Raw genomic sequence first — 15,515 nt, 5'->3', positions numbered from 1 at the left:
TACTCCATTCCTTCTCTGTTTCCATAATTTATTGATTCAAATTTATCGGAGTTAAATACCATCCTATTTATCTCCGCCCATTCATATATTTTGTTTAGATCTCTTTGTAGTGAGTTCCTATCTTCATCACAAGTAATTTCTCTACTTATTCTTGTGTCATCGGCGAAACTTCTCACTACGGAGTTTTCAACATCACAGTCTATGTCTGAGATCATAATAACAAATAGCAGTGCAGCTAATACCGTACCTTGGGGCACACCAGATATTACCTGGGCTTCATCTGATTTCTCGTCATTTGCAACCACTATCTGTTTTCTGTTTTGCAGGAATTCTTTTACCCATTTTCCTATCTTTCCCACAATATTATGCTTTCTTATTTTTTTCTCCAATATGTTATGGTCTACCTTGTCAAAGGCTTTTGCAAAATCTAGATAGATCACATCTGTGTCTTTTTCATTTATCATATTATTGTATATGTTTTCATAGTGAGCTATCAGTTGGGTCTGTGTACTTTTTCCAGGTACGAAACCGTGTTGACCCATATTAAACAAATTATTTTTGACCAAATGGTTCATTATTTTCTTTTTTATTACCCTCTCATACACTTTCATAATATGTGATGTTAGACTAACAGGTCTATAATTGCTTGCCTCTAGTCTTGATCCACTTTTGAAGATAGGGGTTATATAAGCTAATTTATGTTTAACATATATCTCGCTCATATCTATACTCTGTCTTAGCAGTATTGCAAGTGGCTTCGCGATAGTGTTTGCAGTTTTTTTTAACAAAATCGCTGGAACTCCATCTGGTCCGGCTGCCGATCCATTTTTAATTTCGTTTATAGCCGTAACAATATCTGCTTCATTAATATCTATATCCGTTAGATATTCAACATTTTCTTCTCTCATTTCTGTTTCATTATTCTCATTTGCAATTCTTGGCGTGAACTCACTCTTATATTTTTCTGCTAATATGTTGCATATTTCCTTTTTTTCATTCGTTAGCCGTCCTTCAATTCTTAGAGGGCCTATTTCTATTCTCCTTTTATTCATCTTTTTTGCATAGGAGTAAAGTACTTTGGGGTTTCTTTTTATATTTTGAAGTGTCCTTTCTTCTAAGTCCCTTTTTTCATTTTCTTTCAACTGTATAATCTTTTGTTCTGCATTTTCTATCTTACATTTTATTTCCATCATTTTCCACACATTTTTTTCTTTTGCAAGATTTTTCTTCCACTTTTTAATTTTCTGAAATAAGATCCTTCTGTCTCTTGGTATGTTCGTCTTTTGTTTATTGTTTTTTTTCGGTACATAATTTTCAACAATTTTCTCCAGTATTTTGTACAGTATGTCCGTATTTACCTGTATATTATCACTTATAAATACATTTTTCCATTCTTTATTCAGTTCTTCATTTATTTCTGACCATTTTATATTCTTACTGTAAAAGTTATATTTTCCATATCCTTCCCAAAGTTTTGTGCTTTTATTAATTCTGTGATCACTTGCTTTGGAATGAACTATCAATTCTATGACATTGTGGTCTGAAATTCCCGTGTTATACACTATTATTTCTTTAACATAATTCACCTCATTCACAAATACTAGATCTAGGACATTTTCCTTTCTTGTTGGAATGTGGTTTATTTGTTGCATATTATGTTCTAATAGCATATCTTGAAGCTTTTCAAATTGCCTCTTATCTTCTGCGCTACTATTACTATCTTTTTTATATGTATACATACAACCACTTTCTTCTATCCGTTCTTTCCAATCCACGAAAGGAAAGTTAAAATCTCCGGATAGGAGTATATTCCAGTCTTTATGGTTTCTACATATATCATCTATTTTTTCTATTATTATGTCAAACTCCTTAGTGTTTGGGGGTCTGTAAACTACAATATTCATTAGTTTTTCAAATTCAAATTCTACTGCAATCAATTCACATTCTGTGTTGCTGTATTTTTCACATACTTTTCCTTGATTTATGTCTCTTCCATATATTGCGGTTCCCCCTTGATTCCTATTTTTTCTGTCTGATCTATAAGTTTGGAAACCCTTTATCTGGTCATCAGTGCCAGTCTCTTGGAAATACCATGTTTCACTTATATTTAATATATCTATTTTTTCAATTTGGGTTAGTTCTTCTAAGAACTCTATTTTCCTTTTAGAGTTACTCGTGACTAAACCCTGTGCATTCATTACTATTATGGTTTGTGTTTCATCCCCATTATTTAATATTGGTAATAATATGGATTCTCCCATGCTTCCTTCCTGTTCTGATATGATGTTCTTTTCTTCATTTCCCGGAATTCTGCCATTAAAAAATCCAACTTTTCTATTATATTTGCTCTTTCGCCTTCATATTTATTTGTGTGTGTATACCTGCAACTGTCCCCATATCTGCACCAACCCCTGGCATTATAGATGCATTCTTTGTAGTTGGGCTCTAAATGTGCAGGTTTGGGTTGAAAGGCCTCATATCTTGGGGCTCTTGGTTCAAAGCGCGGTATATACACAGCCTGCTTTTTTGTTTCTTTTTTTGTTTCTTTTTTGCTTTCATTTTTCTTTTCAGTTTGCTGAGTTTTCTTACATTCATTCATGGTTGCAGGATGCATATATCGACATCTTTTGTTGTAAATGCATCCTTTTCCTTCTTTTAGATTTTGCATATTTTTGGATGGAGATCTCTGCATTCGTCTCCATATCCGTCTAAATACGCACATTTACCATATATTTCATAATTATGGCATATCTTTGGATGCTTGTAGTAGCATCTTTCGCCAAATCTGCAATTCCCTCTTTTCAGCATATTGCAGACTATATCCTTCTTTTCTATTTTTTCTTGTTCTTGCTCTTCCCTAAAATTATGTAGGTCCGGGTGGAGTCTCTTGGGTCTATTATTTGTTTCCATCTGGTAATTTATTTCTTCATAAGTATGTTGTTGGATGGCATCATAGGTTATATCAATGATTTCTTCTGCATCCTTACACATATCCTGTTCATTGTTCTCTTCTTCTTCTTTTTCTTCTTCTTCTTCTTCTGTTTCTTCTTCTTCCTCTTCTTTATCTTCAACTACTTGCAGATTTAGTCTCGACTTAATTATATTTTCTATCCAGACTAAGCATGTTGAGCAGAATACCTTTGTGTCTTTATTTTTTATTTTTTGCTGTATTTCAGCACATGTGGGATGTGTTGGGACATGACAGGCATCACATTTTCTAATCAATTGTTGAGGATTATTAATGGAATACCATATCTTACATGTATTACACCATTTTGGCATTCTTTTTCCCATTGCATCAATCAGCATATTCACCATATTGGACTTCTTATTGTTCTTTGATGGAATGTGTTGATTGATGTAGACTTTCTTTATAAGTCTCTTTAACACTTGGATTTTCTTTGGAATTTCTTCTATTATTTTGCTGATGTTTTCCGCAGATTTGCTCCAGTTTATTGGATCATATTGTTTCAATATGTCTGCGAATATTTTTCCGTCACATTGGTTGACGTTACTAGTGACCTCTGTTATCAGACGGTCAAGCTCCTGTTTCGCCAACTCATGGAATTTATTTTTGCTGAGTCCAGCGATGTCTCTCCAAGCCTTGCCCGTGTTGTACATAGCCATCTTGATTAGATTTTTAGTAATTCACAAGATAACTATTCTATGCCGACGTTTTATCCCACTTCTCCGACCTCAAACTAATCACTGACTATTCACGAAAACTTGTAGCTATATTGCACTCGATAGCCTTTTGTTATCCGCGTTAAATCATGATATTTATAGGGTCGCAAAAGTGTAATCACTCACTGGCACACAGATACAAAACTGAGAATAGCTAAGGTTCGTATAGTTAGGAAAAATACAAATTATCTACGAATTTGTCATGTTGGGGACCGTATTGATTCTATTCCTCTGTGTGTGTTGATACAAAGATGTCTGGTGCCACATCAGAGAAGGATTATATCCCTCACTTGCCAGTGTCTCACCCCTCTCATTATCCCAGTTAGGAACAAGAAGGAAGTGTCCAGACATAGACTTGCTGGATTGGTGAGGCTACTTCTTTCATATGCAACTTTCATTTGTGTGCACCTCTGCTAGCTCAACAAAATACTCACAAGCTTAGCCCTCTCAGTAGCCTTCTAATTTACCTGTTATCATATTTAGAGCATAAGGTGTTAGACCACCTTTGCTTCTCTTTACCTTATGGATGTTGCTGATAGGCCTTTGGACCCTTGTCCTTTGGCCCTGAGGTGGCTGTTCAGTAGGTGTGTAACACTCCAATTCCCGCACTGGACTTGATATCCATTTCATCTAAGGCAATATGTTCAGCATAAGTGTCAAGGAAAGGTAGAATGACTGGCTCTTCTGCCTCTTTCTTGTTTCCTTCTCAGGGGGATGCAGCAGCCCCAACCATTACATGCTAGTCATATATCTGGTGCTGAAGCAACTTTCACGTTAACTACATCTGTCAAGAAGCAATTCTTCGATCCTGCTGTCAGTGGGAGGATGTGTCACTGTCTAACTAAACATATCTCTTGATGTGGCTGGTTAGCTGGGGACTTCATCTCCTTGTTAGGGAGATAGATTTTCTGTCCTAGTACTGGCTTCATTTCAAGTCAGTACTCATTTAGGCCTTAACAATTTCTACATCCTTATGATTAGGTGTTAGGAGGTTCTTGGGGTCACCCTCCTTGGATATTTCCAGGAATGAAATGAACCTTGTAGTTTGGTTCTAGGGGACTTCTTACCACCAATAAGTGAGTCTCCCTATTTTATAGAAAAAAATGTTTGTAGTTTTTATTTCTCCTTGCTAACCAAACCTGAGTCCTTTATTTGAAATTGTTTACCTAAACAATTCCTCTGTCCAGGCCTAAGGAGAAGATTGGCCATTCTGTGACAGGAGAGTGGGATGGACTTCCCCCACACACCATCTGCCATTGCCAACTGATTTGTTGACAATTCAATGGCCATTCCAACTTTGTTGGCGATATATCCCTATTTAAAAAGACTCAGATTTGTAAAGCTTTAAATAATGCAAATAATTTTAAGAATTTATTTTAATTACTATGGTAGTAGTTATGTATACTTGTAGTAAATACCGTATATTACTTTTAGTAGTATATTTTTAGTAATACCTGTAAAGGTTTGATTGGATGTTTTAAATCTTTCTTGGAACAGAGTTGAACAAAGATCTAGTTGATGGGGCTATATTAGTGGTGAGAAGTGCTGTAGCAAATCAGATTGATTGGCGTCAAATTGAGGAGTTGCTGGCGGAAGCACAGGCTCAAGGTGATGCTGTAGCCCAGTCCATTAAACAACTGAAACTGAAAACTAACACCATCGTTTTATCTTTAGGGTAAGTTTCTCAAGTTATGACCAATATTTTTGTTTAATATCCCTTTGATCATCATTATTGATTTTAGATCGATTCATGTTTTTGTTAGGTTTCTAGGTAAGACCCTATCTTTAGTCATTAGGTCCCAACTCTCTTCCTTGAGGAATTCTGTAAATAACGCACCATCTGAACTACGGTTGCTTGAAAATTTTATTCTTTAAAATACAGTAAAATAGTTTCAATAACACACACACACACACACACACACACACACACACACACACACACACACACACACACACACACACACACACACACACTCTCTCTCTCTCTCTCTCTCTCTCTCTCTCTCTCTCTCTCTCTCTCTCTCTCTCTCTCTCTCTCTCTCTCTCTCTCTCTCTCTCTCTTTTTTTTTTCCTATATACTGTACAATAATACCCCTCCCTATGTTGTTAATTGTTTCCAAGACATCCAATGTAACTCAATTCTGTTGGACTTTCTCACGTTAAAGAGATGAGTGTTCTATACACATTCTGAACAGGAAAAGGTGCTTACAACTTTTTATCATTTTATAAAAACCAGATACCTAAATAATAAGCTTCCACGTGAAGTAAGATACTGTACAGTACAGTTCTTCATCGTTATTATATGACTTAAGGACTGACAAAAGATCAAGTCAAACTGGCCAATGTGGATTTAATTTTTGTATTTATTATTTAAGGATGAGTGACATAAAGTTTGAACTGGAGTATTTCAAACTGACATAAAGAGGGGTATTGCTGTTGTATGCCTTTTAATTTGCTGTATTACATTAAATTATTTAATATAAAAAACACAACGAAAGTACTATATACAGTACTGTATATTACTGTATTAATAGATCATAATAATGATGATAGTAAAATAGTAAAAAAAAACAAATACACAATAACTTAAACACCAACACCTGCAAACTATTCGGCACTCATGTCATAACAGGCCCATATGTATATAGAAAGTATTACAAATGAAATATACAGAACTGTATATTATTAAGTAATATTTAGCAATATAAAATGCTTGATAAGAACAACTGATATGTTATCAGTGATACGCAAGAAAAGAAATAAAGGTATAAGGAATAAAAGTAGACTGAAATAAACAGTAGAAATACAGTACATGAACACAGAAATTGAAAGATAAATTAAAAGAAAATTGAACAAGTTGGGAGAACTGGAGAAATCTTTTAGCCTTTGGGCTATTATTCTCAACACAATTAGGAGATATGACTTTACAGCGGCCTACTCTACGGAGGGTTTATGTAATGGCATGGGGGCGTTTAAGAATGTTGCCCAATGCTTCCGGGTTTATCAGCTGTGGATTAGTGAATTTGTAGCCTCAATAGTTCAACAGCACATAGTTAAATCTTCGGTGGAGAATCAGTGGTTATGTAGGTTTTACTGTACTGTATATAAAAATTAATTTTACCAGGAAACTTTCAAATATGTTTATTTTTATGGAAAATGGGAATTGTTGTAGGTACAAAATTTCTTGAGGTTTACAGGATCAGTATTTAATACAAGTAATGACTTACAGTAACTAAACCATCAATGAATTAAATGTAAAGAATACTTTTTCCATGGACTTTTGAAGTTGATATTACAGTACTGTACTGTACCATATTTTGAGAACTCATGGGATATACTGTACTGTACTTTATTCACTGTGTTTAATTTTATTTTATTCTGCTTGGGTGAAAAAGCTGAAACTTTTCTGGTCTTTCAAAACTGAGCTCCTCTTTGACAAAGAGATGGGGTAGGCAGTGATTTGCAGTTTGTTTTTCTATACAGGTTAAGACTCCTTAATCCGAAATTCCAAAATCTGAATCCAAAAATCTCCGAAATCCTAAAGTTTTTTAATCCTTTTACCCCCAATGGACGTACTGGTACGTTTTACAAAATTCATCCCTTTACCCCCATGGACGTACCTGTACGTCCTTGCAAAAAACTGCTATTTACATTTTTTTGCATATTTTTGATAACTTTATGAAAAACTTCACACATTTTCCAAAAGAATGAGACCACCCTGACCTCTCTATGATGAAAATTAAGGCTGTTAGAGCAATTTAAAAAAAACGTATTGCAAAATGTGCTTGAAAAAGAAAATGCCTAGTGGTTAAGGGTTGGAAAGTTCCAAATAGCTTGGGGGTAAAATGGTTAAATGATGGCAACCATAATCCACAGTGCTGGGAACGTTCTACCAAGTACAGCTGTTTCTCACTTGACCTACCCTTCAACCACCTGGTATCACTTTGCTGTTAGCAGTAGTCATTGTAACCTCTTGACTCCTTATTTATTGTGATTACAGCCTTTTGTGTGCTCTGTGCTTGTAAATATTCTCAAAATGTTGATAAAGCTTGATATAAGTTTATAGCTAATAGTGAAAAAAGAGAGAGAGAGAGAGAGAGAGCACACATTTTATTGTTGAAAATACTTGAAAACAGAATAAGCATAAAGTGTTATGACAAGAAATACAAAAAACAACTGTGAAATATCTATTCTGAAAGTGATGAGTATAAGTTAATGAAAAATAGGGAAAATCATTAAATAGAATGAAAATGATCTAAAGATATGATGGTGTTTATGTTTGGTGCTGTATTCATCTTCTTTTAAGTAGTAATTGTATGATTCTGGCAAGTATAAGATGTCATTTTAATTGGACTTCTATTTATGTAAAATCAGTGATTAACATGAGAATATTATGGTAGAAATAATCTCTGATGTTTTATAAGATATTAGATATACCATCGACAATTTAACAATGATTAACCCGGGAATAATTGTGGGAACCAATTGAAATTATTTAATACAGTATATTTTTGGCACATTCACATTTCTGATGTTTAAAGATGGTAGTTTCATTAAGTTAACCTTAAGAAAAAAACCTAATCCCTCCAACCATTCAGTATCATTTACTAATTGCAAATAAAAGCTAAATTATGACTAAATAAATTTCTGAGTTCATGCACCATTTTCTTTCACATATAGTGTTATGTAAGTTTTATTTTCTATTTAAAACTTTGTGGTTTACAATGGGAACCAATCTACATGAACATCTAAAAAATTGCACATGTTTTTGTAATGCGTAGTTGCTATGGAAATTACTGTCATACACTGTTGTTACTATCAATGTGTGTGTTATTTCGAGTCAGTTAGTTAAATATATTGAAGAAAAATAGAAGTTCTTATTGAGTATATACTGTAGTAATAGTTAAAGTATCTTGTATGCTATAGATTTGAAGATGATTACCCTACAGCTTAACAAATCTATCGCAAGTAATAATGCAACCTACTTTGTTTACTAACAAACTTCAAAATTTCTTTTAAGTAATCAATGTAATAAGAATATGTGATTTTCACCAGTATTAAATGAAAGATTTGTGATTCTGCCACTACAGTATGGGGATATTCCAAAATCCAAAACTCTTCCAATCCGAGGAATTCCTGATAAGGGATTCTCAACCTGTATATCAAAGTTGATGTTTTTCTCTCTTGTATTTGGATGGTATATTTGAATTAGACCTAGAGGATTGAAGCTATATTGCATAGATATCTTACTGAATTTGCGAAGGAAATGCATGCTTGATTTTGTTTATTGTAAACTATTAGTTGTTTTAATGTTCAGCTTAGAACATTTCTGTTTGTTCTCATTAAGCAAACTTTTGCATGTTTTGTTCTGGAAGTGAAGAAAGTTACTGTTATAAATTGAATGAAATTCTGTTTCATCAATTTTGCATATCAGTTTTCCATTAACATTCTTTTAATGGTGATAAGAGATAGTGCGCTATCTTAGTAAAGGAAGACCACTGTTTTGTTGGCATAGATATCTGGTATAGTATTCTCTTGGTCTAGATGCTATTCATATATAGTATCAGGTTTTTGGTTTTTAACTATGTCATTTTTTCCCTCTGAGTCTTGATCGTATTTTTCTGTCTTTGCGTTTCTTAATGTGCTTATTAGTGTGTCGTTGGTCATATGACAAAGATACAACAAACTGGTTTACAGGAAGATTGACCAACAAAGCAGGCATAACAGTTGTGCAAATCTAGCTACTGGGTATAGAGGACGTGTGGCCAGTTATAGAAGCAGTCAGTATTGAGCGAATCATTGGGTAGAGGGGACAGAATGATTGTTGAGCAAGTCTTTTTAGTGGTAGATCCAACCAAGTAGAGATTCTGTTATAAGTGATGTTTTTTATGAATAAATCTAATTTATTTAAATACTTTTTTTTAAGAATGAATAGCTTATAATGAATTATTTCTTATCAAATCATCATCTTGCTACTCTAAGACCTGAATAAGAGATTGAGGGAAGAGATTTGTTCAGAATGATTGGTCAGCATGAGGTCACTCAGAGACTAGACTTCAGGATTATGTTGGCAAACAGAGTCAATTATTATTATATTGGTTTCAGTTTAAATATTTTTATCATCTGCACAGATATCAGTATGGCAGTGGAAATGGAAATAGTACTTGTAAATTGTATATTGATTTTATAAAATTAGGGGGAGATTGTTTGTCCCTGTTGCACTTACCATGAAATCACAACAGTTGGGGTTTACTGTAATGTGATCAAGTATCCAGTAAGTATCAAATTTTCTATTTTATAACTGATTGCATGTTTTATCTTTTGTATGGTAATATCGAACATTATTTTGATAATTTAATATATCATTAATGTTTTAATAGGGATCCATTTGATCGTGATGAAGATGATATGTTCTTGGACTCTGATGAAGAACGTGAAGAGGGTTGTGATTCTAACAAAATGAGACCAATGGCTGTTGAAATTGACCTTGATCTCTCTGCCATGGCCAATGCTAGGAAGTAAGTATTTTCAAATTAATGTCGTTATTCATACTAGTGTTACTCACTAAAGCAACAGTATATAGTCCAGCCCAATTATTAGTGCTAATGTCTTTATATGTTTTTTTGCAAATAACTAAACTCACTTTTCTTACACCTGCTTCCCCACTTAAAAGTATATGAATATAAATTTAAGTAGCTGATATGACTAGCAGTGTGTTGATTGGTAGTAGATGAGCCATCTCTCATCTGTTGAACATTCTAATTCTTCAGGTAATCTTGTAACTTTTTTTTTAATGTTAACCTTGATTATCTTATAACTTTACTCTTATTTTGACCATCATCAGCTAATGATATAGTGAAAGTGTTCTTTTAACTCTTGTCTATCTTGTTCTATTTCTGTCAGAAGTTCCTCTTGGTCAATTTTTTTTTTATTTGTGCTTTCATTATAGATTAGGCTTTCTCGCTGATCAGCTTCTTGTTACTCCCATGTCTTTGATATTTATATGAAATTGCCTCTTCTCATCTTTGCATTTTGGTACTGCTTATAGTATAGGGAGTACTAAAGGTTCTGTGTTTTGTTAGTTCAGCTCATAACTGCATTACTGTCTACCTTTTACTTTCCAGTCATCTGATCTGATGTCTTCTCGCCTTGCAATCCAAATCCTTAATCTTGTTTGTTCCAACACGGAGTACTTACCTCGAACTACTTTCTTAGGAGTATCTGGGATCTCCTCCCAACCGACCAGAATTTTGTGTAGTTTACCCTACTCCCGTTTTCTATGCTGGGTAACCTCTGGCGGAGTGATACGCGCCATGAGGCGACCCAGGGTCAGAGAGCATGCTTGCTCAGGTCTCGAGCTCCAGTAAGTTTTCTGGTCGCGTCGTGATAACATCTTGACGCGCTCTCCTTACCCAGTACGATCCTTTGTGTCCCACGCGGTTCCCACATGGTCCCCTTGTGTTCATACCTTATCCTACCTTTCCCTCTGTGTTCCTGTGTCGTTTTTGTGCTTTGTTGGCTCGTTATGGAGCATCACCGCCATGGCCCGGGCCTATAGCCGGTAAATCTTGTGGGGCCTTTGTTTCCAAGCTGGAAGTCAACCCCCACTCTTTGTGTTCATCGTGTAGAGGCAGTGTGTGTTCCCTACAGCCTCGTGTCCGGAGTGTGAATCCTGGAACGAAATTCAGTGGGTGCACTATGGCACCAAAAAGAAGAAGGCTACCAAGAGATCGCCGAAGAAGTCAAGCATTGCCTCGCCTCTTGCTTCGCCCGCTGCCTCTTCGGAGAGGGCTTCTCTGCCGCCTTACCCTACCCAGAGTAGGGGACGAGGTAAGTCCGTTGCGGGGAAGCGGCCCATTGCTCTTCCCCAGGAGTCTGTGATGTCTGTTGGTGGGGATGTGTCGGCTCAGGCAAGTAGGGGGCCTGAAGGAGGGACGGGAGTGTGTTCAGGAGACGAGGTCCTGGTGCCTGCAGGGCCCGTCTCTACCGACGATCTTATGTGGGGAAAGCCCGCTACAGCCTCTTCCCCCGCTTCTTGGGTCTGCGTTTCAGGTACGTCAGCGGCCGGGTGAGACTCTGAGAAGGAAGGTTCACCGAGTTCGGACGCCCTCGCGTGGGCGCCGCCAAGGACGCTCTTCAGGTCGCCCATGAGACTGTAAGAGGAGTTCGGCACCTGGTTTGTCCGCAGGAAAGTGCCTCGCTCTCCCCCGGCGCCGTCGGCAACGCTCCCGCCCGTCTTTCTTCAACCTTCTTTGCCAGCGGACCGGCACAAAGATCCACCAGCAACTCTGGACGCCTCGGACGATTCAGCACGTTCCTTCCAGTCATCAGTCTCCTCTTTTGGGTCGTACTCTTTCTCCTCGGAGGACGAAGGTCCGAGGGACTCGAGGAGGGGACGAGAGTGGTCCCGCAGGAAGAGGTCCCGTTCCCGTTCCCGATCACGCCACGCCAGGAGACGTTCCAGATCCCTCAGGAGGAAGCACAGGAGGAGCCGCGCGTCAAAAGTCGAATGGGTGCGAGTCACCATCCCCGCAGCCACCTCCTAGGAGCTTCAGCAGCCCCGAGTACCTCTGGCTGGCTCCCAAGAGCTCCTTTGCGAACCTCGTGATATGTCTCCTCCAGCAGACCCGATCATCGACAGAGGTCATTGCACCAGGTCTCGGTCAACAGGCATAAGCCCGCGAAGGTTCTGACTTCATCCGCCCAGCGGAGAGTTGCCCCTTCAGACTGGCAGCCTTGTCCCGGCCTCCGGTTCTTCGATGGCCCGCCCTGAACGAAGGAACCAACCAGCCAGCACGGGGAAGCCCGCAGCTCCATGGATCTCCGCAGGAGCTCCATCCGTCCAGCGAAGGCAGCCGCTGGCTCGACCCGGCAGCATGGCATCTATACCCGGTACCACGACAGCTCCATTCAAGCTTCGTGGTCAACCGCTGGTATACCAGGGTACTCACACCCCACGGATTCCCCTGGAGGGGGTAGACCTATGACGGCTACCTCCGTCCTGGTGGCTCCATCCGTGATGGAGCCAGCCGCTCCATCGTCCCGGCCACCCCCGTCCAAGCATTGGAGGTGGCCGCTGACACACCCATGATGGCTACCCCAGTCCCGGCGGCTCCATCCGTGATGGAGCCAGCCGCGCCATCGTCCCGGCCAGTCCCATCCAAACATCGGAGGTGGCTGCTGACATAGCAGGGTACTTACACCCCACGGATTTTCCCAGGGGTGGGTAGACCCATGATGGCTACCCCTGTCCCGACGGCTCCATTCGTGACGGAGGCAAAGTGGCTTTCCCCCCTAGCGGGTCGAACAGGGCTCTTGCCACTCCAGTGCCTGCCTCTGTGGCCGCTGGAGAGGCCCCCGCATCTTTGCCCAGTGTCTCTTCGGCTCCGTCTGCCCATCGGGTGTAGACGTTGGCACACATAATCTTTACCTTTCCTTGCCCGGTAAGTCACTGGCTCCATCCGTCCAGCGGAGGCAGCCGCTGGCTCGGCCCGGCAGCATGGCATCCATACCCGTTGCCACGTCAGCCCCAGCCAAGCATTGGAGGCAGCCGCTGGCATATCAGGCTACTTACACCCCACGGATTTCCCTGGGTGGGGGTAGACCCGTGACGGCTACCTCCGTCACAGCGGCTCCATCCGTGATGGAGGAAGCCGCTCCATCGGACCAGCCAGAAGTGAGGGATACAGCCGCCCCCCACGGATCCATCCGTGCTTGAGGATGCAGCCGACATGGAGGATCAAGTGGTAGAGGGCTTGTTAGTCATGGCCGAGTGTTCCCCCGGTGAAGTATCTTCCTATAGACAAGTCCTGGCTCTAATCCGTCACCACCACAGATTAGACGAGCCTAAACCGTTATCAGGGCAGGATTGGCTTTCAGGTTTGGGGAGGATGGGGGATAACCCCAGCCAGTGGAAACCATCCTTGGCCCTAGCGCGGGACATGGCACTAGGCATGGAGCTCGTCGATAAATACGTTGAGGGGACATTAGAACTCCCGAAAAGCCCAAGGGTCCTTCAGGCTCCTGCCAGGACTGAGGACCCAGAAGAAATTCCATGTTCCAGACGGGCTTCATGCAGGTCCCCGCTCGTTGGAAGAAGCCTTTGCAACGTTAAACCAGGGCAGTGCAGATGACAGATCCCTCACTGCACCAGTGGTTTTCTCTCAAGCAGTGGCCTCCATGATGGAGGACACCTCGCGAGACATCGTCAATGTGACCTCCTGGCTGGACTAGTGGGTGTGCACCCTGGAAGGGTTCCAGCTATCTCTCAACCTGTCAGTACCAGGGAATCAGGCCCTTCTACAAGAACTCATTCGCTCGGAAGGGAAGGCGATGAAGTTCCTCAGGGTGAAGTGGGGATTCCAGTCTCTGCAGTTCAGGACTCTCTGCTTCGGACTGTCAACGGCTCCTCAGGTGTTCACGAGGGTGGTCACTGTAGTATCAGCCTGGGCCCACAAGCAGGGCATCAGGCTGATCCAGTGCCTAGACGACTGGTTGCTGCTCTCAGCCTTAGAGACAATCTTAAAGGAGCAAGGAGCAAAGCTATTGCAGTTCTGCAGGGAACTAGGGATCACAATCAACTTGGGAAAGTCCCAGTTAGACCCCACCACCGGGATAACGTACTTAGGAATCGTCCTGGACTCCCAATTAGGAGGGCATTCCCCTCTCAAGAGAGGCTGAGTAACTTGGATCAAGTTATTCGACCATTCCTGACAGGTGCGCTAATGAGAGCCAAGAACTGGCAGAGGCTTGTGGGCCACCTGGTCTCGTGGGAGAAGTTGGTTCCTCAGGGGAGGCTCAAGCTGAGACCAGTCCAATGGAAACTGAAGGACCTTTGGCCTCCAGGAGCCCCAGACTCCAGGAACATGTTCCTCTGGTGATCCGATAGGGCAAACACCCTTGAGGGGTTGCCATTCGTGTCCGTTCCTCCAGAGGTGTTGCTCTTCACAGATGTATCAAAGGAGGGGTGGGTACCTCATCTGCTCGGGGAAACAGCAGAGAGGAAGTGGTCCCCGGAGGAGAAAACCCTTCACATAAACCTACTCGAGCTACTAGCAGGCAAAAAAAAAAAAAAAAAAAAAGGGCCCTCGCAAGGTTTGCCCATCGTCTCCATGGAAACACGGTAGCACTCAGGTGCGACAACGCCACTGTGGTGGCATACATAAAGAAGCAGGGAGGTGAGATCAAGGGGGTTGTGCAACCTCACATCTCAAATACTGGAATGGGCTGAAAAGGAACACATCAGCCTCACAGCCAGGTTCATTCCGGGAAAAGGAACGTTCTAGCCGACGGCCTCGGCAGGACAGGGCAAGTAGTGGGGTTGGAATGGTCCCTACACCCACAGATAGCCCAGAAGGTCCTCCAGAGGTGGAGCTCACTGGTGATAGACCTTTTCGCTACGGGGCTCAATGAACAGGTCTCCGTGTTCTGTTCCCCGGTGCCAGACCCAGCAACAGAGTTCGAAGACGACTCCCAACACTCATGGGACGGATTCAACGTATATGCCTTTCCTCCCTTCGGGATTCTCAGGCAGGTTCTCAACAAGATCAGGCAGCCAAGAGATACAAGGTTGATTTTGGTAGTGCCCTGGTGGCCGGAGAGAGAGTGGTTCGCGGACCTACAAGACCTGGCTATCCTTTGTCCGTGGCCTTTGCCGGTAAGAGAAGATCAGCCACACCAGCCCCACTTCCAAAGGGTTTCACGAAAACCCCCAGTGCCTTCAGCTACACACGTGGAGGTTATCGGGCTTCTACTAAGGAATGAAGGATACTCGAAGAGGACAGCCTTGAGGATGTCCGGTTATCTTAGGAAATCCTCGGTCAGGGTTTACC

The 15,515-nt window shown here is 40.9% G+C and overlaps 1 protein-coding gene across 1 annotated transcript in view; it reads left to right on the top strand.

The window, feature by feature from the left end:
• LOC137625828 (ribosome quality control complex subunit NEMF-like) overlaps positions 1 to 15,515 on the top strand; it is a 162,861-nt gene that overhangs the window by 77,150 nt on the left and 70,196 nt on the right. The window contains exons 9-10 of the mRNA XM_068356715.1: positions 5,182 to 5,359; positions 10,065 to 10,202. Coding sequence (XP_068212816.1) covers positions 5,182 to 5,359; positions 10,065 to 10,202 — 316 coding nt within the window. The remainder of the gene's footprint in view (positions 1 to 5,181; positions 5,360 to 10,064; positions 10,203 to 15,515) is intronic.

Source organism: Palaemon carinicauda, chromosome 33, assembly GCF_036898095.1.
Source record: "Palaemon carinicauda isolate YSFRI2023 chromosome 33, ASM3689809v2, whole genome shotgun sequence".
In the NCBI taxonomy this organism is placed as follows: Eukaryota; Metazoa; Arthropoda; class Malacostraca; order Decapoda; family Palaemonidae; genus Palaemon; species Palaemon carinicauda.
Note: the sequence above shows the minus strand (reverse complement) of the source record. Positions and strands in the feature narration are given on the sequence as shown.